This window comes from Ursus maritimus, unplaced genomic scaffold, assembly GCF_017311325.1.
Source record: "Ursus maritimus isolate PB19 unplaced genomic scaffold, ASM1731132v1 scaffold_10, whole genome shotgun sequence".
In the NCBI taxonomy this organism is placed as follows: domain Eukaryota; kingdom Metazoa; phylum Chordata; class Mammalia; order Carnivora; family Ursidae; genus Ursus; species Ursus maritimus.
The window spans coordinates 65187379-65213817 of record NW_024423344.1 but is presented as its reverse complement, the minus strand read 5'-3'; the positions used below and the strand labels follow the sequence as shown (position 1 = coordinate 65213817).

At 37.0% G+C, this 26439-nt stretch overlaps 1 protein-coding gene across 1 annotated transcript in view; it reads left to right on the top strand.

Annotated features, from left to right (window-relative positions):
- UGGT2 (UDP-glucose glycoprotein glucosyltransferase 2) overlaps positions 1 to 26439 on the top strand; it is a 173041-nt gene that overhangs the window by 37464 nt on the left and 109138 nt on the right. Inside the window, exons 6-10 of the mRNA XM_040623924.1 lie at positions 3734 to 3830; positions 6605 to 6677; positions 8764 to 8864; positions 14135 to 14234; positions 15039 to 15099. Of these exons, the coding sequence (XP_040479858.1) occupies positions 3734 to 3830; positions 6605 to 6677; positions 8764 to 8864; positions 14135 to 14234; positions 15039 to 15099 (432 nt within the window). The remainder of the gene's footprint in view (positions 1 to 3733; positions 3831 to 6604; positions 6678 to 8763; positions 8865 to 14134; positions 14235 to 15038; positions 15100 to 26439) is intronic.

The window sequence follows — 26439 nt, the reverse complement described above, 5'->3', positions numbered from 1 at the left end:
ACAGAATAGAGAGCCAAGAAATAAACCCATGCATATAAGGTCAACTAATATTCAACAAGGGAGCCAAGCATACTCCGTTAAATGGTGCTAGAAAAACTGGATAACCACATGCAAAACAATGGCTCTAGCCCCCTATCTTACAACACTCAAAAAATTAACTTGAATTAAAGATTTAAGCATAAACCATGAAACTCCTAGAAGAAAACCTAAGGAAAAAGCCCCTTGACAATGGTCTTGGCAGTGATTTTTTGGATTTGACACCAAAAGCAAAGGCAACAAAAGCAAAAATAAAGTGCAATAAAATTAAAAGAAAAAGTAGGGCTTTACAAACTAAAAAGCCTCTGCACAGCAAAGGAAGACATTAACAAAAGCGAAGGCAATGTATGGAATGGGAGAAAATATTTGTAAATCATGTATCTGATAAGGGGTTAATGTCCGAAATATATAAGGACCTCATACAACTCAATAGCAAAAAAAAAATCAATCTGATGAAGAAAATGGGCAAAGGACTTGAATCGATATTTTTCCAAAGGAGACATACAAATGGCCAGCATGTACAAGAAAAGGCATTCAACATCACTAACCAGGAAATTTCAATAGAAACCACAATGAGGGGCGCCTTTGTGGCTCAGTTGTTAAGCGTCTGCCTTCGGCTCAGGGCGTGATCCTGGCGTTCTGGGATTGAGCCCCACATCAGGCTCCTCCACTGGGAGCCTGCTTCTTCCTCTCCTGCTCCCCCCTGCTTGTGTTCCCTCTCTCGCTGGCTGGCTGTCTTTCCATCAAATAAATAAATAAAATCTTAAAGAAAGAAAGAAAGAAACCACAATGAGGTACCACCTCCACTTGTTAGAATTACTGTTATCAAAAAAACAAGTGTGAGAGGATGTGGAGAAAAGGGAATACTTTTGCACTGTTGGTGAGAGTACAAATTGGTATAGCCACTGTGGAAAACAGTATGGAGGTTCCTCAGAAATTTTGGAAAAGAACGACCATATGATCTTAAATTTCTGCTTCTGAGTATATATCCAAAGTAAACAAAACACTCACTTGAAAAGATACCTGTGCTCCCATGTTCATTGCAGCATTGCCTACCATAATGTTAAGACATGGGAACAGCCCCTGTGTTCAGCAGTGGCTGAATGGATGAAGAAAATGTGGTAAATGTATACAGTGGAATAATATTCATCCTTAAAAAGGAAAGAAATCCTGCCATTTGTGACAACATGGATGGACCCTTGGGGCATCATGTTAATTGAAATAAATCAGACAGAGAAAGACAAATACTGTAATGATGTCACTTATATGTGGAACCTTAAAAAAAAAACCAAACTCCTAGAAACAGAATAGGTTGGCAGTTATGGGAGGTGGTGATGTTGGGTGAAGGTGGTTGGAAAGTACAGACTTCTAGTTATAAGTTCTGGGACGACTATGCTTAAATACCGTGTTGCATGTTTGCAAGTTGCTAAGAGATCTTAAAAATACTTATCACAAGAAAAAATACTGAGGTATGGATGTTAACTAAACTACTGTGGTAATCATTTCATATTGTCTCTATCAAATCATGTCATACACCTTAACCTAATACATTGTTTGTCAATTATATCAGAGTAGGAATGGAAGTGGGAGATCAAATTATTGTTTATCTTTTTAAAAATGTTCCCCAGGTGATTCTAATGTGCCCTACAGGGGGGTATGCTCATCTGTCGAGAATCAGTGTCCCGAGTTACATTTTGGAGAATGTGACAATTAAGTATACTATTGAAATCAGACTAGCCAACTGTCTGGACACTTTGTCACATCAGATTATAGCCTTCTTTTTAATGAAGGACATATTGTACATTCAAAATAGTTCTATTTTAAATCTAGTCAACATGTAATTCTAATAAAATGAACTTATTTATGCTGCCTTTGGAACAGATGCCTTTTTATGGGGAGAGAAGAAATAGAAAAATGAAGAAAGATTATTCTCACCAGTTGATTTGGTCTATCAGCATTTTGGTTTGCAAATCCAAACTTATTAGGCTACAGTTCCCATTTTATATTAATACATTTTCAAATGGAGACAGTAAATATGAATTTAATAAACATTTATCTTTATTCCCGAGGAGCTAATAATTATTTCAGAATTGATAATGGAAATTGGTTATGTGAAATTGCATTTCTTTTATGAACTGTAACAAAATATGTAGACCTGGAGCTTTGATTTACTTGTCTACCAGCTGATTATCTTTTTGGTGGATAGTCAAATCCATTTTTAAATTGAGCTGTATGAAATTGAAAACTCTTTAAAATATTTTCAACTTTTTCAAATGACCATAATTGTAAGTAACTCAGTTCCCTTGTGCTATCTTTCATTATAGCATGTGCCTGAGAAATTAGCAAATTACATTTTCATGTGGGTGGCAGTGTTAAATATTTCTCTGCATATCTGAAACTAATTCTTATATCATCTTATTTGGAAATAGAACAGCCCAGGAATAGTCACTCTGGTCATATATTTATTTTTAAGGTTAGGGAGGGAGAGTTAGGAAAGAAGAGAATAAAAAGAAAAAAAAAATCTTGAGGTTCTCCTTCCCTCTGATCTCTACCTCCTCCTCTATCACGTGTAGGATTGCAAAGCTGCCCTCTTGCAAACTTGAGTAAGCAGAGTTCAAGGGAGTTTGCTGGGCACTAGGTTGAACTAGTTTCCTAAGGCGTGAAAGAATGTGCCAAATGATGATAATTGTAGCATAATTGATAGGAATTTCCATCTGGAAGCTAGAAATAACCTTAGACATCTTCTAAAAATAATATGTATATTCATCCAAGTTGCTTACCTTTTGAAAAAATGTGAGTTCTCTTCCTTGATGGGGTAGTCTCTAGAAGTACGTTTTTATTTGCCCTTTACAGAAACAGGAAAATTGTGTATTAAGAGTCCAATCATCAGTACTTCAGACAACTCCAATTTAGGCAATTTTTGCCCCTTTTTGCAAAAGTAAGATACTGATTTGTGGCATTTGGTATATTTTAATCATTGAGAAACATGAAGAAAAATGTAAACAGGTTGTCCAAGACACTGCGTTTTTTGGTGCCTTTTGCTTCTCTTCAGTATCGCTTTTGGCAACACTCTAGTTGTCCTACATCTAGATATTTAGCAAATGAATAGCATTTGCTGGTTTAGGAAATCCTGTGTAGTTCCCTGAAAGGAGTACAGTTTATTGAAACTTGATTGTATTGGAGCCTCTGTTAATTAACTTATAGGAGAAATGGGGAAGTTACCATAGTATAACAGAAAAAGGTTGGATATTTTTTCTCTGTAAAAAAGTAATTAAAACATTAGAGCTGTGACAGGGTTTTTAGAAAGTAAAGAAGTGGTAATCAACCAAATTCTGGGTCCTTGATATGCTCTCTAGAGAGAGTATAAATATCCCCCAAATAATATTATTTCACAGTGATTTTAAAAAATCAAGATTAGTAGGAGTGCCTGGATGGCTCAGTTGGTTACGCATCTGCCTTCGACTCAGGTCATGATCCCAGGGTCCTGGGATTGAGTCTCACGTGGGGCTCCCTGCTCAGCGGGGAGCCTGATTCTCTATCTGCCCCCTCCCCCTATTTTCTCTCTCTCAAAAAAAATAAAATCTTTTAAAAGACATATTAGTAACTTACCTTAATGTCCTTATACACAAACATACTGAATTTAAAAGATGTTTGACTAAATATTTTCTTTTTTTTAAATCTAAATGTGTTGGAACAGAAACCAGAATCACAGAAAATGTACCTATCTGGCTACGGTGTGGAGCTAGCGATTAAAAGTACAGAATACAAAGCTTTGGATGATACCCAAGTTAAAAGTAAGTTTATTCTCTGTACTTGAGTAAAATAAAAATTTGGAGGCTTATATACTTTTTAAAAAATATTTAATGATTATAGTCTTACACATGTTAATTTGAAACTAGAGATGGGGTAAACCTGTTTCTCCTTAGTTCAGAATTTCATTTTAATCTGAAAGAAATTTACTTAATATTGTGCTCTCAAAAACTTCTTTGAAAATTGGAAAAAGCATCTTATTTTGCTTTATGTGGTGGCTTCCTAACCATTTTCAGCAACATATAAAAAGTGGTAACCTATGCAAGGCAGGCTGAGGCCGTTCGTGAGGCTGGTAGTGGCTGTAATGACAGCCGGATGTGGCCAGCCAGCCCAGCCCGGAGATGGGGGTGGGGGTAGGGAGGGTCTAAGGGGCCAGTGTCTCAGTCAGTCTGAAATCATTGGCAACACACAGTCTTAGGAAGCTTCGTCTCATGTGTTTATTTATAATGAAGTTAGGGTGCTGCTGCTGCTGTTGACCTGTGATCTACAGACCCGAATCTGTGGTTGTGCGCTAAGCTGCATGCTCTAGGTAATGAGCTCTGGAGACCTGAAGAAGCTAAAGTAGTTTTCAGATTCTTATGAAAATCTTTAACCTGGTTCATCCAAAATTTATTTATACCGGATTCTTGGTTAAGAGGTTTTTAGGTTTTTTTAAAGATTTATTTGAGAGAGAGCGAGCGTGCATGCACATGCACAAGCAGAGGGAGAGGGAGAGGATCTCAAGCAGACTCCAAGCCAAGCAGGGAGCACCACGTGGGGTTTGATCCCGGGACCTCTAGATCATGACCTGAGCTGAAATCAACAGTCAAATGCCCAACCAGCTGAGCCACCCAGGCGCCCCTGGTTAAGAGTTTTTAATTCATTCTTTTATATGCTCTGAGATGTGGCTTCTGTTTCAATTTCATCTATTCGGGATCTGGTCCTGGAGGCCCTGCTCTGATCACAGACCTAGCTCTGGCCACCCCTCCTGAATGTGCTTCAAATAAAGATCTGTATTACTGTTAAGTCCTGTCAATTAGAGTTGCTGGAAAAGTATAGTGCAAATAGTAATATTCAGATTTTATATATTTTTATATAGCTTATATGTAGCTTTACGATGTTTTGTAATTTAGTATCTTATTTAATGGTCATAATAGTAATATAAGACATTTTCTAGCTATCCTTGGGCTTGTGAAATTTTCTTTGAAAAGTCAGATAAAATTTTTAAAAGTCAAGTGATCACATGAATGCTGTGTGTTACACATTACACACTAAATTCTGTCATCATCCCCTAACCATATGTGTGGAATAGATGTTTTCTCCATTCTAGTCGCCACTCCTTTAATTCAGTTCTGTTTTTTCTCCTCTGTATACATCAGACTTCTAACTGGCTTTCTCTCTATTCTTTGGCCTTCTGTTGCCCCAAGTCCTCCCTACTCCCAAAGTAGATGAATCAATATTCTTCACCGTGCTTTTGGGTTGAATGCTTTATGATGAAAATCTGACTTTGTGATTCCACTGGTTAAAATCCCTCAGAGGCTCCCCATAATCTCCCTCATAAATTCTAGTACTGTAGCATTGCACAGAAAGCTTTTCATACTCCAGTCTCTTTCCTCCTTATCACTCTCCCTCAGCCTCTCATTTGTACCCTCTGGTTCTGCAACACTAAACTACCATACAGAATAATTTTCTGTTGCCTGGATGCCTCCATGTTTGGCTCCATGCTAAGCCTTCATGACTTCTATAGAGTACTTTTATCCCTTAGCATATGCTGTTCCCTCTGCCTGAAACCTTCCTCCTTTGTCCCACTTTTCTTTCATCAAAGGCCTACTCATCTTTTAAAACTCCTATCTATCGGTCAGTACCTCTGAGATGGCTGCCTGTCTTTGTGCTCTGTCAAGGGTGGTTTTCTCTTATCTATATCCCGTATATTCTGTGCTTTCTTTCATAAAAGTTTTACACACTGAATTAAAATTGTCTATTTGTCTCTCTCCTTTCTACCTAGTGGAGTTTGTGTCTTTTCTGTCTCTCCTCCTGATGTGTATCTGGCAGGAAACAGACATCATAGCAGGCAGCCAATAAATGTTTGCCTCATGAAGAAGTGAAAGGGAGAAGAAAGACTGGATCAGAGCACCTGGGGCTTTTAGCTGTAGTCCTGGGGATGCGGGCCTTCAGGAGAGAGGGGAGGAGTGTACTGGAGGGGCTCGGGCACACTCCGAGAGCAGCCCCATGCTGTAAGAGGTGACGAGTTCTTGTGATCCCAAGTACCCTGCACATACACCGTTTATCACCCTGTATGTTATAATTGCTTGGTGAGTAGAGGAGGAGGGAAGGGGAAGGGAAATGATTGTAACATGTTACATCCTTACTCTTTGAGGCCATGAGTTTTGTTATCCTTCTAAAGATTTCTTGATTGTCTTTAAAGGCATTGGAAATAGGCAAGCATACCTGTATTTATTAGGGCTTGGAGCTCCTGTCTGGCTTAAGAGCTAAAGGATTTGTTGCAATCACTTTGGTTTATGATTCCAGTTATAAAATAGAACTTGACTGTGAAATAATCTGTAAAGCATTCGTTAAATATTTAATAACCCACGCCTGTTTAAAAAGAGAGCACACTCAGAAATACAAGTGTGTGCGTGCCCGTGTATCAGTGAGCTGGTCTGTGAAGGAAGAACAAGGGAAAGCAAAAGGAATTGAAGTTTGCGTTCTTCTAGCTGTTGATGACCTGTGCCTTTTCCAGTCTGAAAATGTTTTAGTTTTGTTTTTGTTTCCAAAACAGCAGTGACCAATACTACTGTGGAGGATGAGATGGAGACAAATGAAGTTCAGGGATTTCTCTTCCAGAAACTAAAGTGAGTCTGAATTGAAGTGAAGTTTGTTCTTAAAGGAACTCCGTATGCTGTGCTGGTGTATGTTTCATGTTCTTAAAGTATACCTGTAATTGGTTTTATTTATTACAGAAGTAATACATGGCTAATGCAAAGCACAGTGGAAAAATAATCATGAACTTCACAGTATGATAAGTATGATTAGAAAAACAGGAATTGGAAATGATTAAAGTTATCTTTGTCACAAAACAAGATATTATAGAATCTTTTACAAATTGACCGAGTTAGAAAAATCATGGGTAGTATTGGATCATAAGCATGAAATAAAAATTTTTGTGCCTCAAAAGAAGAAAAAATATTTTCTTAAATTTCTGTGTGTGGATTGCCATATTAAAAGCCTTTTAACATCTGGTCTTAATTTCATATACATGTATAAGTAACCATTCAAAAATTAAAGTTGTGCTCCCCCCCCCTTTTTTTCCTGCATCACTGATTGAAGACCAAGAATAGGATGGTGAGTGCTCTCTGAATACCTGTGAATGGGGATTGTTGTCGTTTTCTATGTGCTTTCCCTTATTTACAGGAAGGGAAAGTTTGTGGTTTCATTACAAAGGCATAATTAATTAAAGGTAAAGGACAGTTTTTATTAATAGCTTTAATTTTTGCCTGGTATTCTAAGTATTTATAAAGGACACTAAGGTCAGTTCTCCTGGACAGTAGATATTGTTACAGACCAGGGAACATTTTTGGAGATGATGCTAATTTATACAGATGATGGAGTTCTGTTTCTAAAGTATATTGGCCCAGTGGTGTACTAGTGGCCTTAAGAAGTTAATGCATAAAACAGATTTATTCTAAGTCAGGTATTTATTTAGTAGCTAACAATACATTTTTATTCCATTGTCAGCTGTCTCAACATCTTGGAATCCACAGTCTTATTCTTTTTTTAAATTCTTTTTTAAACATAACTTTTTATTGGAATAAATTGCACATCCTACAAAAAGCCTTCGGAGCCCTGGGGATATTAGTTTTTTAAAAGAGGAAGTACTCAAAATTAGTTCTTACACAGTTACTCGATTGAGGCAAAACCTTTTGCTTTGAGATATTATGCGAATAATGAATTTTTGTCTGAGTTACATAAATAATTTCAGCAGTGAAAATTGTTAAGATTATGATTAAATTTGAAAAACAGTAATAGCTCTTATAAACTTAATGTTTGTGATTTAAAATATTGAGAAAGGAGTTAATTTAATTAGTAGTGAACTTCCTTTTGGGAGAAGTTCTAGTGCTTTTTCACTTCACTGTAAGAATAGTTGTAGTCAGTCTTGATTCATTTTTAAAACATGGCTCCAGGTAATAAAATTGCTGGATATTGACACTATGTTTATTGTTAATTATAAGATTAATGCATTTCTGTGTATATTCTGTATATTCTTTATTTCACTTTAAAATTTTTACTGCCGAAAATATGTGTTTTGCAAGTTGTGTTGGGGTAAAATTTTTTTAAAAGAGAATCCTGTTTAAATCTGAAATGGTACCATGTCTTGATTTCATGAGAGTGAGAAGAAGGAAGCTTCAGTTGAGATGCTATGTGTAGTAAAATGTCATTCCTACTACATTATTATTTGGCACTCTCAAAAAAGATACCTAGATGTGTTTAACATCAGGCAAAATGATCTTATTGAAGATTTTTTAAAGTTTCAAAGATGGAACTTTTAAGAAATAAACTCTAGGATTGTGTAGGAAACATTGATATTTTCCTTATAAAATGGTTTTGTTTTAAATTATAAAAGCAGTACTTGTAATTTATTAAATGTAGAAAGTATAGAACATAAAAGCTAATAATTCTGCCCTCACCCTTGGTTCTCTTTTAGGTAATGTTAACAATCGAGAGAGTCTATCCCTCTAGATTTTGGTTTGTTTTGTTTTATATATTGAAAAAAGTGCACATAACACAGCTCTCATTGAGTTCTGCAGACATAGCTGCATCACAATGTATTATCTTGGTGAACAGTTAGTGTCTAATTATTTGAAAGGGTTAATTTCAAAAATACACTGTATAATTTGTAGTAGGTGATGGTAATTAACATTACTTCATATTCTACTGCAGAGAAAGGTATTCAGATCTTAAAGATAATCTGACAGCATTCCAAAAATACCTGATTGAGAGTAACAAAGAAATGACACCTTTGAAAGTCTGGGAACTACAAGGTATAGTATTTTGGTCAACTTTAACATAGCATTTTGGTAACTGATCTCTGTTCTCTTAAATAAGCTTATATATAACACGATATAAATTATTTCATAGATAATAATTACTGATGTGAATTTTTTTGGAAATTGATATTTAATTAAAAGGCTATCCATCAAGCAAATCATATTTTTATGTTTATAAGAGTAAAAAATTATATGAAGTGTAGTTTGATTAATCATTTTTAAAGTATACACTGATTTATCTTGTAGGTTCATCTCAAGTATTAAATCACATTTCAAGGAGTCTATAACATTGATTAAAAATCCTGACTAGTTCATCAGGAAATCAGAACTAAATCTTACTAATTTTCTTCTGTTTAAAATTTTGAACTTAATAGACCTTTGCATATTTCACTGTTAGCTTAGAACAGCCTCTGTGCTGACCTCCTGTAAGCAGATGTCTTGTGACCAGAATTTAGTTTGAACTGTAAGTCCTTTTCAATTTGTAGTTTTCTTTTTTTTATTACTTATAATTTTTAGTCATTCATGGGGACATTATTTTGCTGTGTAATCCATAACTTCTGTCACATCTCCCATCAACTTTTTATTAACAGCTTATTGAGATAACGGACATGCTATACAGTTCACTCCTTTAAAATGTACCATTCGATGGGTTTTAACGTATTTTCTGAGTTTTTTAACTGTCACCACAGTCGATTTTAGAGTATTTTTATCACCCTGAAAAGAAAGTAACGTGCCCACTAACAGTCACTGCCCACTTCTCCCCAGTTTCTCCAACTGTTGTATGCAAGCAGAATTCTACGTTCTTCTTCAAAACGTGCTCCAGGAAACCCATAATTTAGTAAATACAATTGCAGACGATAATTGTAGGTGATGGGATGCATTTGAAGGTTTATAAACGGAGGACATGCCCAGTCACCTTAGTTTTAATGGATCTGGCTGATAACTGTGTAAGACAGATTTGAATGGACCAGAAACAGGAACTCTGGTTAAGACATCTTTGAAATGCTGTGGTAAGAGATTGTGCTGTGACTGTGGTAGACAGCATAGAAAGGAAGACTGGATTGAGCAAATATTGAGGACATGAAAGGAGTCAAAGATGGCTTGAAGATTTCCGGCTTTGAGCCTGAATAGAGAGAATATAAAACATGTCAGTATGTTTCGGGGTTGAAGATGGAGTTCAAGAATGAGACTGATCTTAAAAGGATTGCTTAATCCTGTGACATATTCTGTTGACAGGGTCCAAGAGTCAGGTGAATATAAAGTCTGTAAGCTAAAAGGAGAAGATTGAAGGAGCTGAGCATCTTAGCATAAAGGCTTACAAAGCTAACTGGTCGTGTAGAGTGACCAATCAGTACACGAGGGGGGGCATTGCGGCGCTCATCCACGTGGGGGAAGTAGAGCCCATAAACAAGACGTGCGGAGTGAGGAGAAATGGAGGAGCACATTACAGAAGCTAAACAAAATAGATTTCCAAGACAGAGAAAGAAAGCAATACCCTTTTTCCTTTTTTATTGATTTACCAAATATTTATTGTATATCTACTATGTGTCAGCCACGTCCATACATCCATGGTTTTATAATTTTTGGCTGAGAGCTACAGTAGGAAACCTATTTTACATCAAGACCCATATACAAGTGTATGATGTAAGAATGCATAGAAATGCTCAAAACTAAAAAAATAAAAACAGCGTCCGCATACAGTATGTATGTTTACTACATTTTATTCACTGACAAACTTTTTTTCTACCCTATTTCATTAGAAAATGAAATAGTCATCTGATTTCACTACTAACTAATGGGCTCCAACTAATATTTTGGAAAACACTAGATTCTGAAGGTAAACTGAGCTAAAATGGACACTACATATCTTCAAAGGATATTAGATAAACATAAAAAGTTTTAAAAACCAGTATAAAAATTATAATTGTAATTGCTTTAAAGCAAAGGTGGATAAGATTAAGAAGGGTATATGCCAGGAAGATCCGAACCAGTAAGAGTGAGGGGTAGGGAGAGAAAGGGAAGTCTTTGCCAAGAAGTGGTGACCGCATTGAGGTCTGAGGAGGGGTTGGAATAAATTTGGGGATGGGTTTAGAGAGAAGACAGAGATTGTTGTGAGAGGTTGGATATGGATACACTAAGGAGAAAGAGATACCAAGAGCTTGACTAGATTGCGGTATGCCCAGCCACATGAACAGTGGTGTTTGCTGAGAACCAGAGGACCAGATTTGGGCAAAGATGGGGCAGAAATATCACAGAGTTATCATTAAACATGCTGCTTTTGAAATATCCAAGTGGTGAACCAGTTAAATAGCCAAATTGTAGGACTTAAATAGTTACTTATGAATCATTAGGTATGGAACAGTTTAGAACAGAGCAAAAAATCTTAGTAGAATCTGATAATAATATATTCATTTGGTTATTTATACTCTATTTGATTTCATAAGTGAATTTTCAGGGGCTTTCAAATAACTTGTACACAGAAAATTGGTCATGTAAAGGAGAATTACATTCATGTTATAAAACATTTTAAAAGACTAGTTGTGTTCTCAAGCCTGAGTAAAAGGTAGTTGTCCGTGGTCATCACAATGGTGATGGATGAGGATAAAAAATTAGCCAACATTGTGTCTGGCAAGGTGTTAGGCTATTTATATACATTATCCTCGTTGCTTTTTTAAAAACTCCTATGAGTGAGATGTCCCACTTTTCCAGATGAGGAAATTAAGAAATGGACACATAACATAATGAGACTAAGTTCACAAATCTGATAAAGCACAAATCAGGGTTACCTAAAATGAGCAGGTCTGTGTCGTTGTAAAGCCTTATTCTTTCTTCTGCCCAGGATTGTGCCTTTTTGAATATAATGTTGTATAGCCAAATACTGTCAGGCAAGATCTTTGATCATACACTTTCCTCTTTTATAAGTTGTTACACCGGTCAGGTAAGTAATGACTGAGTTTTCTCACCTAAAAATATGTATATTCCTAAATATATACACATCAGTTAAAAATTGTGTTGCTTATAATAAATGCCTTTAATAGCAATTGAATAAGGAACAGAACACAAAGGATCTTGTAATTTTATTATTCATTCTTTCATTCATTCGTCAATATTTAGTGAGCACCTACTTGTGTATCAGGTACTTTTTTTTGGTGAGAACATTTAATTTCTACTCTCTTAGCAAATTTCAATTATGCAGTACAGTGATATCAACTCTGGTCACCCTGGTATACATTAGATTCTCATACTCTCTTCATCTTATAGCTGAAAATGTTTGCCCTTTTCCCAACCTCTGCCTCTTTCCTCTATCCAGTCTCAGGCAGCTACTTTTCTGCTGTTTGTGTGAGTTTGACTTTCTTTCTTTCTTTTTTCTTTTTTTTTGATTTTACGTATAAGTGATATTGTGCAGTATTTGTTTTTCTCTGGCTGTTTTCACTTAGCATAATGTCCTCCAGGTTCACCATGTTGTTACAAATGGCAGAATTTCCATTCTTTTTAGTGCTGAATAATTTTCCATTGTAAGTATATGCCACATTTTCTCTATGCATTCACTCATCTGTGGACATTAAAATTGTTTCCATCTTGGCTGTTGTGTATAATGCTGCAGTGAACATGGGAGTACAGATATCTCTTTGAGATACTGATTTCATTTCCTTTGGATACATACCCAGAAGTGGGATTGCTGGATCACATGGTGGTTTCAGTTTTAATTTCTTGAGGAATCACCATAATGTTTTCTGTAGTGGCTAAACCCAGTTTACGTGAGTTCCTAGTATATTTTTGTTATTAACCCCTTATCAGATGATTTGGAAATATTTTCTCCCACTTTTAGCTTGCTTTTTTGTTTTGTTGATGATTTCCTTGCCGCAGAAGCTTTGTAGTATGATATAGTCCCACTTGTTCATTTTCACTTTGCTGCCTTTGGTTTTGGTGTCAAATCCAAAAAATCATTGCTAAAACTAATGTAAAGGAGCTTACCCCTATGTTTTCTTTCAGGATTTTATGGATTTAGGTCTTAAATTTAAGTCTAACCCATTTTGAGTTGATTTTTTTTGTGTTGTGTAAGATAGGGGTCCATTTTCATTCTTTCACATGTGAATGTTCAGTTTTCCCAGCACCATTTATTTATTGAATAGAAAGTCAGCACTTCTTTGCAGGAAATGATCCTCTTGCAGAAGGATGTTAGGAAGATAAGCACTGAGAAATGGCTATTGTGTTGGGCAATTAGGAGATACTACTGACCACTGATAGTTTCACTGCAGTGCGGAAGTAGGTTGAGGAAATGCTATTAAGTTACTCAGCTAGAAAGTGATACGGAGCTGGAATTTGAACCTTGGTTGTTAGGCTCTCTATCCCATGGAAAGCTGTGCTAAGAACATCCCTTCCTAAGCTTTAACTCCAACCTGACACCAAACTGAGAACACGGAAACAAAACCAGCCTTGTTATGCTGAACTGGTTATTTTACTAGTATATGGTAAGCTAGGATTCTACAACCATGGTGAAATGTTAGAGAAACAATATGTTTCACTATTCGGTAAGGAGCAGAATTCAGCTTTAAAATCTTTTCTGACCTTTGACAAGGTAAAGGAGACTAAGATGACTGCTTCCAGCATCCTGGAGATTGAACACAGAAGCCAGAGTTTTCTTTCCATTGAACTGTAGTATCGGGGAAGGTACTAAGTCTAGCGTTTTATTTTCATTGTGGTATAAAGTTAAAACATGTTGAAAAGAGAAAGTGAATGTTTGCTATTTACTGAGTTGGACACATTGGATCTTAAAGTTCTTTCCAGAATTGGCTCCACAAAGCTCTTTTTTCCTTTTGTTATTCTTTTTTTTTCAATAATTTTTTATTATGTTAGTCACCATACAGTATATCCTTAGTTTTTGATGTAATGTTCCATGATTCATTTACCAAAGCTTTTTGTTGCATATTGTTCAACCTTAGAAAAAATAGTTTTTGCATCAACATTTCTTTTCCTGTATCTTTTTGAAGCTATACATTTGTATAGCTGTGGAAATTGTAATTTGTGGAAAACAAAAGGTATTAAATGATGATTAGTCCTTCATAAAAGTGTAAAGCTTACCTTATTTGGACATAAGTGATAGCCTTCCGTTTAAAACTTTTGAAGAATGTTAAATATAAGAGTGTTAACATGTCTATATGTAAATACATGGTAGAAAGTGCTGACTAAATTATTTAAATTATATGGAAATGTCTATAAAGGTCTGATACTATGCTAGATTCCTTAATGATTTTTTTTTCCAGATCTTAGTTTTCAAGCAGCTTCTCAAATAATGTCCACTCCAGTTTATGATGCTATAAAATTAATGAAAGACATTTCACAGAACTTCCCCATAAAAGCCAGGTATGTTAAAGTTTGTTGCTTTGATTATAGCCAGAATTCTTTCCATTAAATAAATTTTATGAAAATAGCTGATTTCATTTTGACATGGTGATATCAATTCTAATAGATATAGTGTTAATGAAATCAGGATATTTCTTCATTATGCGTGTTGTTTTTTTTTATCAGAGGAAACATTGGCTTGTGTACACTTGTGTATACTGCAAGATAGAACTCTTGAATTAGAGGCAAATGGAAAGGAAAAATAATTTATTAAAATTGTTTAAACATAAACAGTGATGTGATAATCCAGATATGGTAAACTTGTTTAAGGAATGAATAATGAGGGAATATTTTTTCTCTTTTCTAGGTAGGGAGTTATGAAAAGTATTATTCTAAATAGACTTATGCCCAGGGTGTAGCTAGATCATGTTCTTACCCTTTCAGAGTCTAAACAGGTAATAATGTCTTATTTATGGAATATTTTGTGGAGTACTTTTTTGCCAGTAGGATGCCTAATCGAACTCCTTCCAGAAATACAGATTTTACATTAAACATATCTTGCAGTTCAACAGATAATACATTTGCATGTCTAAAAGTAATCAGTACTTTTATGAAATAACAGAATTCTTATGCATTTGTAGTCTGGTTAGGAATGACAGGATCAACTGTACCAGTTGTCAAATAGGCTGCATGGAAATGTATACTTTTCGGTCATGAAGCATTTCAAGTTTTTAGGTTCTTATCCAGAGTATTATATTACACTGAATTATAGATTAGTCCTAAACATTTAAGGAAAAATAGGTTAATCAGTATTTATTTTCCCAGATCTCTGACCAGAATTGCTGTAAATCAACTTATGAGGGAGGAAATACAGGAAAATCAAAAGGTTTGTTTGAATTTTTTTTTTTAATTTCCCCCACTAATATCACTATTTTGGACTTTGGATCTTCAATTTTCATGCAAAAAAGAAAATGATAATTTGTGCTTTTTTGATTATTAAAACAGTCCAGGTTTTTCCATTTTTAGATCGTCTACTTTATATAGCTTACAGTCTGTGATTCTAGCCAATCTTTCCTGACATATATCTCACTACTTCTTTCACCCTGTGCCCACATAGTATGGTTTTCTCTACAGGATAAAGAATAAAGCTATGAGTTAACTACTCTGTTTCTCATAATTGGTTTTGCTTTAAAAGCTTGTGAGGCCTGAGTCACGTTTGGACCACTGGAACATTATTAGAATCGTATGTCACATAGGCCAGTTGATGAGTAATTTGATAAGATTCTACCAAGTGGTCTCTTAAATTACCTTAAGAACCCAAATGACCCTAGCTGTGTTAGTGTTTGTGAGGTGCTTAGAACGTTGCCCAGCTTGATGACATAGGACTGCCTTGGCTTTAAGAAATATAACCAGATGCACAGGACCCTGAACAGTAGGAGTCTGTTTTTCTCACATAAAGAAGTCTCAGGTGGTTACAGACATGATTTTCTCCTTCTATGGCTGCAGAGTGGCTCTCACAGCTCTAGACTGCTTATTTGTATTCAAAGCAGAAAGAGGCAGGAGGATGGTATTAGCCACATTTATCCTCTCTGAGGCCTTCCTGGAACACTTCAGCTGACTACTTCCATCACATTGGCCAGAATTTTGTTGTGTGGCTATCTCTCACTGCAAGGTTGGCTAGAAAAGTCGTGTTCTTTTCTAGTAATTGAGGCAAGCTGAGGAGAGGTAGGTTAGCTTAGCCAGCCAACAGTGCCTGTCCCATGGAGACAGAGCTCTCATAGATGTCAGCACTTCTGGTGGCGACCAACAGCTCCAGCAGTAATAGTGAAGAAGTAGATGCCTGCCATGCCTGGAGCCTGGGTGTTGGGAGCCATCACACAACATCCCTGTGTAGGATATTCCTTGCGTCACTGACCACCTAACAAATTATTGTTTATCCTCCAAAACTAGTTGTAGTATTACTCCTTTCTGTAATTTTCCTAATTGCTCTTACCATTCTTGGAACAGAGTGGATTGTTTTCTAATGAAAGTTCCTGCATTTCCAGTGAATTTTGTTTGAATAATGTACCTGCGGTGGTAAAAGAAGAAAGGGTAGCAAAGAAAAGGGAGGAAAAATGAAGGATGCCACAGTATCAGTGGCTTCATCCAATCCAGTATATTTTTTTGCTCATTTAACAGTCCAGAGTGGGTGTTCTGGTCATCAGAGCTTTGCTCCAAGTGGTGACTTAAGGTTGAAAGGCTGGAGGACTTCGTGAAGTTAAAGAAAAATATAGTGGGGATGAAAGAGAGGTCACTGGAAGGACTGAAGACCCAAATCACTGCCCTGGAAAATGTCACAGGTAGACCAGTGCGATGGCCTAATCCTAGGGTGACAACCAAAGCTGGCTGCTGGAGCAGAGTGGAAGTGGAGGGTGATAGAATTGAGGAAATCAGGAAACTTGGAATCTGGAGGATTGAATGAGTATGGGGCCTGGTACGGCCCAAGTCCCTCAAAAATATTTGTTGAATTGAAAACTGTTGAATGTTTAAATGTTATCTGTAATACAGTCCATGTTTAGCAACAGGTAGTTTTTTAAGTGTTAAGTGTATTATAGCAGTTATTAATATCCCAATTTATAAAATGAGATTCAGTGATTTCTGTTGGGTCACAGAGTTGGTAAAGAACAAGTATTTGTGCTCTCATATACAGTTCATTTCAGATCAATTTCATAAGCACTTTGAATTTGTTCAAGGGCCAAACATCTTGCCGGGTGATTAGAAAACAAAAATATTTGAAGAGATTAAGAAATTTGATCTAGTTTCATTTTTTTCTCAAAATTCTTTTTTTTTTGAAGATTTTATTTATTTATTTGAGAGACAGAGATAGTGAGAGAGAGCACAAGCAGGGAGAGAGGGAGAAGCAGGCTCCTGCCAAGCAGGGAGCCCAATGTGGGACTCGATCCCAGAATCCTGGGATCACGACCTGAGCTGAAGGTAGGCACTTAACCAACTGAGCCACCCTGACTGACTCCTATTTCCAGAAGAACAACCTACAAAATATAGAGAAAGGCATTTAATATAACCAGGTGGGGTAGGAGGAGTCTAATGTAGACTGGCAGGTCCGCTGTGTGAACCAACAGGGAGATCTGTTGATCGAGCAAAGCTGCAGTAAGGGAGAACGACATTTGATAGAATCTTAGGATGTTATGACAGATTATTTATAGGTTCTAGGTCTTCTGTTCAGGTGGTTTGAGTTAGGTCTTTCAAGGTAGGGGGAATTATTTGGGATTGGGCTGGAGTTTGTATCACAGTAGTTTAGGATTGGTCAACACAAAAGTGATGGTTTTGATGAACAAACTTAGAAGCAAGCTCTTTGCCCAGATTAGTTAACTGTTCAGATTTGCAAACCAGACTGTTTTGCAGTCTATTCCAGACTTGCCTGGAACAATTTGTTTGCAAGAATTTCCTGAAACAAATGGTTATTTATTCATTTATAGCTTTATCTTCTTGGACAAGAATTTCCTGTAATAGGTGATATTGGCTCAAGTGATCTCCATTCTCAGTCCCAGTAGTTGAGCTGTAATGACATAGGTGGTCTCATTTCCCTCTAGGAGGGCAAGAGATGACTCAAGAAGTAGACAGTAGCCATCCAGAAAAGTGGGGAGAGACAGTGTTATTTTCCCTATAGTACTTTATGACCAAACATTTGATATTGCTAGTAGATAGAAAGTCATAGGGAAGGACTGTTTAAAAATGTGAGATTATTGGTTGATATATTTGCAGAGGGAAAACATGAACTATTGAGATGGATTATGTTATTGTTCACAAATAGTCACTCTCTTCCCTCTGATGTTGATTGATGCCATGTCACTGTAGCTCATATAAAATGAGCAGATACCCACATCCATGCAAGCAGAAGCTTTGTGGTTCAGTTGCCTCTTTGCTTCTGCTCTCTGTCATGAGGCATGTCCCACATGGAGGCTGCTCTCCTGGTCAGGCACCTGAAAGGAAAAAGGCCCCGGAGTAGGACCGAAGATGACTTGAAGGTATGAATATGTGATATGAGCAAGAAGTAAATGTTTCCTCTAGGAAGCCACTGAGATTTAGGAGTTCTTTATATTAAGAACATGGCTACAGTAATATCAAATATATTAAATTTCATACATTACTTTTCCATTTGCTAAGTCGTATTTTCTCTTATGCTCTTGAAACTACAAAACAATGTTTCTATGTTTGAAAGAAATTCAGAATAATTTCTGTTGCTCTGTGAAACCGTGATTTTAGGGCTTCTAGAAGAACTGAAGGAATAAAATAGCTGTGGAAATAAGAAAGAACAGGCAAAAGTTCTGGGTTTAGTTCCTGGTACTAGCTTTGAGGAAGTCATCTTCTCCAAACCTCTTCTGTAAAATGTAATTATATGGTTCAGATTAGAATCATCTGTGAGCATATTTTGTAAATATTTACAACTGCAAGATGGCAGAAATAGTGGAAATGTAGTCAAAATGACAAGTTTAAGGTTAGAATTATTACAGAGTTATTCTGATATTTCATTTAAAAATATCTTTTATTTACATTATCCAGGATTAATGTTATCTGTCAGTCCTAGTATTTGCTGTATCTCCTCATTTTTTAGGAATTATTTGGATCTTTTAAATTTTAGTATCTTTATTATTTGTATACTTCAGCATTATCAACTTAGTGAGGGAGGCTAGCTTTGGTTAATTTTATTTGGTTATATTTTGAGTTAAAGCTGGCCTAACCTGACATTTTGTTATTAAGATTATAGTGATTGGTTCCAATAGGAATATGGCTGCAGCCCAATTCAAAATAGGCCCATGTATTCTCCTAAAAATCATACATAGCAACAGGAAGAATGAAACAACATTTTCAGCAAAACTAGCAAGAAGGCAGAAAGCTACAACTCTAAATTTTGTGTGTGGTGGAAAATGCCCAGCACCAGTGAAACCGAAGTGAAAAATCATGGTCACGTGGAGGGGAAGAGTGGAACGTGGCTGTGGTCTCAGAAAGCATCAGCAAATACTCACCCTCAGGAGAGGGCTCCGCTCTGAGTCGGAACTCTGTGGGGGGGCGGGCGGGACTAAAACGAATAGGAGAGGACGTGTCTGCTGCGGGAGGTAGAGGAGTCATGCAAAGTGCACTGAAGTGGCAGATGTAAGAAAACCTGGCTAGTTCAAGGAGACGGCACCTCCAGGAGATAAGGGCGGCATCCTTCGGTGGCAGAGTGAAGAGAAAAAGTGCCTGGTGATCAGAGTCTTTGAGCCTGGTGAATATTGGAGAATCTAAGGAGGACTGTCGACATTGGGTGACTCAGCTTACACTGTTGATGGAAACTTCAGGCCAGGAAACCTGGAAGGCTAGTTTTGCCTCTTTTACTCCAAAATAATCTCCCCGGCTAATGTCAGGTGTAAGAAAATCTAAGTGATTCAGATATGCTTAATCAGAAAGGTAGAACTATTACAACCATCTAAGCTCTCGTTGTAGAGGGGGAGAGGAGGAACCAAACTATACTACAGATGGAGAAACTTCACTAAGCAGAGAAAGATTGCAGCACGACATTCAGACGTGTGCTTGAAAAGCTAATGAAGCCGAGAAGCAACACACAATGTAGAAATACAGTGACTCACAGCGAAGATGGGCCGAGAAGAGGGGGTGACGCCCAGATCGCCAGAGTGTGAAACCAGAACTGGAAGGACTTTGCAAAGATCTTGAAAGCAACCATTTCATAAATAAAAATCAAAATTACAAATGGCACAAGGGAGACTCGACCTTATAAAAAACACAGTAGCAGCCATAGTGGATAGAGTTAAGAAATGCAAAGAAATTAAAACAAATAAAAAGGATTCAAGAAAAATGATAAATAAAAGGCAGGTAAAGGAAATCCAACATTCCAATAGTGGAGTCTCTGAAATGGACAGAGCAAATGTTTAAAACTATAATTAGACAGTTTTCTGAAATAAAAGACTTGAACCCACATTATTAAAAGGGTATACTGTGTAACTGGGGAAATTGACCAAGAATCATCAAAACAAAGAAAGGCTATAGGAAAAAAGGAATTATTTGTGCATTTAGCAATAAGGATTATAAGGAAAGAAAACCAGATAGGCATCAGATTTTCAAAAACAATGTTCAACCCCAGGAGACAGTGAGTTCTATCTACAGGATACTCCTGGAAAGAAAAACTGTCCTTCAACCTGACTTTCAGGTAGATATGCATATATAGGCTACAAAAACACTGAACACAAGAATTTAGGGAAAGAGTGCCTTCTGAGGAATTTCTTCCAACCAAGGACTAATTGAAGGTATTTTGGCAGAATAACTGCCCAGTGGACACTGAATGAATTTATTGCAAACGGAGGGAGTTATTCCGTAGTATGTAAATAGCACCTGCTCCGACAAAATTGCAATTAATACTGGTGGTGAGGAAGGTAGAAAATAGAATAAACTTGCTGATTGCCCTACCTGAGATACTTGGGAATCAACAGATTGGATTAAAGCTGAAAAGTCAAGCAGTGGAAGCCTAAACATACTGCAAAGTACATAGTTAACCACTGAAGAGTAGAAAACTGTTGAGTGAGGTTGGGCCATGTGAGAGGAAGGGCCTCAGGAAGGGGTCAGAAACTAATTTTATTATTTTTTGTGATAGAATCATGAGATACCTTTTAAAGAAAGAGGTGACTGAGGGTATTACATGACAATACATATGTAATAGAAACTAGGGGAGCAAAAGTCTAAGTCTATCCACACAGGAAAAGAACCTAAAATGAAGAAATGCGCACACGCGCACGCACATCCCCCCCCCCCAAACCATTCATAAATGACATTTTAAAAAAACATCTAGAAAGACAGGGCGCCTGGGTGGCTCAGTCAGTTAAGTGTCTGACTCCTGAGTTCAGCTCAGGTCATGATCTCAGGGTCGTGAGATCAAGCACTGCCTCATTCGCTGTGCTCAGTACAGAGTCTGCTTGAGATTCTCTCCCTCTGCCCCTCCCTCGCTTGTGTTCTCTCTTTCCCTCTCTCTCTCTCTCTCTCAAAATAAATCTTGTTCAAAAAAATTACATCTAGGAAGAGTAAATATAGCAGGAAAGAATGACCATTGAGGCCAACATCTGTTATATCAATAAATATAGATAAGCTTAACATTAGAAAAGTTTTCAGTTTGACTCATTGGGCATATATATGCAGGGAGCTTGCTTCTCCCTCTGCCTGCTGCTCTCCCTGCTTGTGTGCGTGCGTGTGCGCTCTCTCTCTGACAAAATCTTATAAAAGGTTAGGAAAAGAGCAATAAAGAAAATCAAAAGAAAGCAGAAGAAATTAGTACAGGTTAAAAAGTAATGCATTAAAAGACAAAAACCGTAAAACTAATTAAAGGATAATATATCATAATTAAATGAAGTTTATTTGAGGAATGCAAGGATGATCCAATATTAAGAAATCTATTCATATAATACCATTAAGATATTAGTTGTAAAGTAGCACGATTATCTCCATAGATGTGGAAAAGCATTTTACACAATTCAAGACCTATTCCTGATTGTAAAAAAATTAATCTAAAAAAATACTTCATAAGGGAAGCAGTGATACTTTTTTTTAAAAACATGGTTAAAAGTGTGTGCATGTGTGTTTGTGTGTACCTTTGCTTAAAAACCAACATCTTACTAGTGGAAAAGTACTAAGGGCATATTCACCAAAATCAGGAGCAAGACAGTGGGGCTCATTATTGTCATTGTAATTTATTATTAGCTCTTAGCGAACGTTATTCGTCAAGAGAAATATGTTAGAAGTGTAAACATTGGGGAAAATGAGGTGTAAAGAATCTGCTAAAAAAGCCAAAAACGGGAGATAGAAAGGCATACTAATCTGCTCATAGGTTGGGGGCCTGTAAGTCCCAGATAATGGTTTTGGCAGATTCTGTTTCGGGTGAGAGCTCTCTTCCTGGCTCGTAGACAGACAGCCACCTTCTCGCTGTGTCTTCCCATGGCCTTTCCTCTGTGCATATGAAGCGTATCACCGTCATGGCCTCATTTCACCCTGTTGACATCCCTAAAGTCCCTGTCTCTAAATACAGTCACGTCGGGGATTAGGGCTTCAGTATTTGAATTTGGAGAGGGACATGCTTTAGTCCACAACAAAGGTAATTGGTTACACGATTAATGTTTATATAGAAACCAAGAGGCTCCATATATTGCAGACAGCTAGTTGGAAGATGTGAGAAAGAAAAGAAAAAGACTCATAATAGCAACAGAAACAGCATCTAGTAATAAACTTAACAAGTGTATAAAGCCTATATAAGGAAGAATTTGAAACACTCCTTGCGGGCGTATTGAAAGACATTCATGTTCTTATGTTGGAAGATTACAATTAATTCTAAGTTAATTTAGATAGTTGTAATCAGAACCTAATAAAAATACCAAGAGTTTTTTTTTTTTTTCTGATACTTGATGAATCTAAAAATTCATGTGGAAAAGATAGGCTAGGAACCCTAGCCAGGAATACTCTGAAGTAGGGACCTGCCCCTCATGGGCACCAGTGTAGCCCCTTAGCACCATCAGGCTCTGTCACTCTTTTTCTGTGCTTGCCACCAACTGCTCCAGCCTGCTCAGGGCCTCAGGGGCGACTGCTGTGTCACCTTCTCCACCTCTCTTCCATTTGGAATCAGTGAAATAATTTTGACATAGCTTTGCCTTCAGAGCAAGAAATCTGAATTTAATTAGTACAATAAGTAATCATGGCGTGTATGGTCATCTTGGTTAGCCGTCTCCCTCAGAGCATGCTGGGAGGAAGACAAGAATGGTAATTGCTTTCATGTTATTAATCTCGGCTGAATGTGATCAGACTAAGTCCATGTTACCCACTACCACGTGGGGTATGTATGTGAGTGGTACCTAAAAAAACTGGAGTTCCAACCTTGGAGAAGAGGGTGGTGGTGACTAGAAGGCCGGGAATCCCAGGGTGCCCTTGCAGTGTTGCTGAGCATGGACTGGGCGTGTGAACACCCAGGACGTAGGTCACTGCTGTGGCATCTCGTCATCCATACCAAAGAGTACTGTCCCCACACAGCATGTAAACAAAAGGTTTACACACGAAAAAGGAATAATAGTGGTCATCAGTATGTAGAAAGATGATCTGTCTTCACTCATAAGAAATACAGATCAGAGTTAAACCGAGACACCAGATTTTACAAATTCAGAAGTTTGATAGAGCACTCAGTTAGCAGCTCTCTTTTTTTGTGAAAGAAAACAGGGAAAACAAGATACGTATTTGTATATACTAGTATTTGCATAAAGGAACACCAAAAGGATGAACAAGAAACTGGGGAAAAAACCCCAGTCACCTCTCTGGGCCACCAAGAGGGGCCAGGAGACAGGGTGAACGGTGCTGGAATGAGCATGAGAATTCTTTGTGTATCAGTTTTTTATGGTTTGACTTTGAACTCATGCAGAGAGTATTCAGAAAATATGACCATGCTGAAGTGATCTAAGTGAATCTGGGTTTGGTTTTATCCGGGAGGCAACTGCTTTCACTCCAAAGTACAGCAAATTTCCCTTCGAAGTTCAGAATTGTTATTTTAATCAGATACGGGTCATTATCTACTTTGGGTGATTTTAAATGTCAGTCCAGTGTGTGTGTGTGTTACTGTTTACTGTAAGAACTGTTTAATTATATTCGATAACATTTTTTTGCTTGGGGGAAATAAAATGGAGATAGGAGAAGGGCGATCTGGTAACTTTTTTTTTTTTTTACTTCAACAGTTATGAAACATTGTTTCATTCAAAATTATGTAATACACCAAATGCAGATATTTAAATACAAAATCCAAATAAAGAATTATACCTCATCCAAATAGAAGCTCGTGCCTTTTCTAATTATATGAACTAATTACTTAGAAGGTATGAAAATTTTGAAATTCTAAAAAAAAAATCCCTAAATTAGAATACCCTTTCCAAAACTTCTTCTGTAAAACTTTTTTTTTTTTTTTTTTTGGAATTTTATCTTCTCTCATCATTCATCTGAAAAAAAAACCCAAAAGAACATCTCCTACATTAAGATATATCTGACTTCAATTTTTAAATTCAGAATGGATGCAGTTTCAGCTTTGGGGCCTCCAGACGTGTTTATAAACAAATTTACCATTATAAAGCTCAACCAGTCTTCTGAGATCCACACAGCTGGAATTTTTTTAGCCTCAGGTAATGGCCCAGTTCCATGGGTTGTTAAAGGGGGATATGTTGCAATGTATTCCTCTTTTTTTTTTTTTTTTTTGGATGAGTTTCTGTTTCTCATTGGAAATTTATATTTATTTCTGCTCAAAGCCACAGAGCACTCCCAGCTTAGCTCCACTTCAAATAAAAGGTCTGTGTATATTTTTTTGGACCTTAAAAATAGTGTGAAATCAAGCCTCAGGTTCCTATGAAGATGAAAGAGGTCGTGAATTCTTACTGAAAACTTGTTCCTCCCTCACCAAAACCCAGGGTGAGACCAGCAAGCTTCTACGCTGTTTCTGCAGGGCAGTTTCTTTTCTAGGTCACCTTTCACTGTGAGTGTTACATACATTTGTGTGCACAAGATATCTCTGATGCTCCTCCCTCCCTGCCCTGAGTGGGCCCAAGGCTTTGCCTCCTGTCCTGAGATCAGCCCTCAAAGCCCCAAGCTTTAGGCCACCTAGGAAGCCTGCAATTTCCTTGGGATAGGGTCTTCAGTGTTTGCTTATATCCTTGGACTCATAGTCCCACCTCCTCTCTGTCCTTAGATGAAGTCTTTACTTTTAAAAACCAAACCATCCATTTAGAGGTCATTATTAATAATTTAGCATTTTGGTATTTTTTTTTTTAGTAGGATTTCAGGATCTGTGGTTCATCATATTGCTGGAAATTGAAGTCTTAACCTCCTGATTTGCAAAAAGCTGCCTTAAACTGTACATTCAGGTGATTTTCCAGTATTGAAGGCTTACTCCTTTGAGGGGAAAGAGAGAATTTGTCAGCACCGGTCTCCAGTAGACTGACAGTATTTCAGCAGTCACATCCGCTGAGTTCAGTTGGTTACCCTTTTTTGACTATCTTTGTTCAAGGCACTGTGGCTGGCATTAACATTCTTTAGGGAATAACTAAAATTTAGTACAGATCTGTGTGCTTGATGTGCTTTCTCCTTATCTTTGAGATGCCTGAAATGAATGAGGTGCAGGAGAGAGCGGGACACGATGTGTATGAGCGTTTAGTGCAAGTTTTGGGAGAATAAACGATGAGTTCATTAGGCTTGTGTTGATTTTGAAGTTAGAATGCAGATTTCTTAGAATAAGCATTTGATAGAAAGGCACAGAAATAGTTAAAGATAAATCAGTTTCACCTGTGAATCTTCTCGTGTTAGAATTTAATCTCTTGCTAGTATTCTGTATAAATCAAATGGAAATATTTTCTGTCCTGTTACAAATTTAGTTCCTTCTCTCTCTTCTCTTTATGTAACCTGTTGGTGGTGAGTGATAATCATACAGAAAAATTCACTTCTGCCAAACCTACTCTGAATCTCTTCTTGGTAGTTGCTTCACCTGCCTTTCTAGAATAATTGTTACAGACCTCTGTTAGGTCACTTATGTGGCATCATTGATACGCACCGTTTTGAAACTGTTTTTCCTTCTAGACGAATTCACCTGCCCTAATAATAGTAATAATAAAAGCTTCATTTGTGAGTGCTGCATATGTGACTAGACACAGATATATATCACATTTATACTTTATAACCTGTGAGATGGAAGTAAGTGCTCCATTGTCCAGATGAGGAAACGGAGACATAAGGAAGCAAAGTAACTTTGTCCAACTCTTACCATGACTAAGTAGCAAGACTAGGATTTAAAGGTGATTTGACCCCCTTACCAGTATCTTAATAACTATGCTGTACTGGCAAGAACATTACATTCGTTACTTTTATTACTGCTCTAGTGCCTGGAGTGGTTTCTAGCTCATAGCACGTGCTCGGGGAACATTTACTGAATAAAAAAACGAACTTTGAAACACTGCTGTAGTGGAAACCTTTATGAATTTAGAGTGATCTCTAACAGATATTTACAAATATACCAAAGTTTTGAGTCTTGGGATATTAAAGACTAGGAGTGTGGCAACTATCAAATTCTATGTGTGTGCCTACATACACACAATATAAGATGTATTAGGTAAGTAATTGTCCTAGAATTGGAACTTTAATGTATATTGCAGAATCAGAATATTCAGGTATTTGT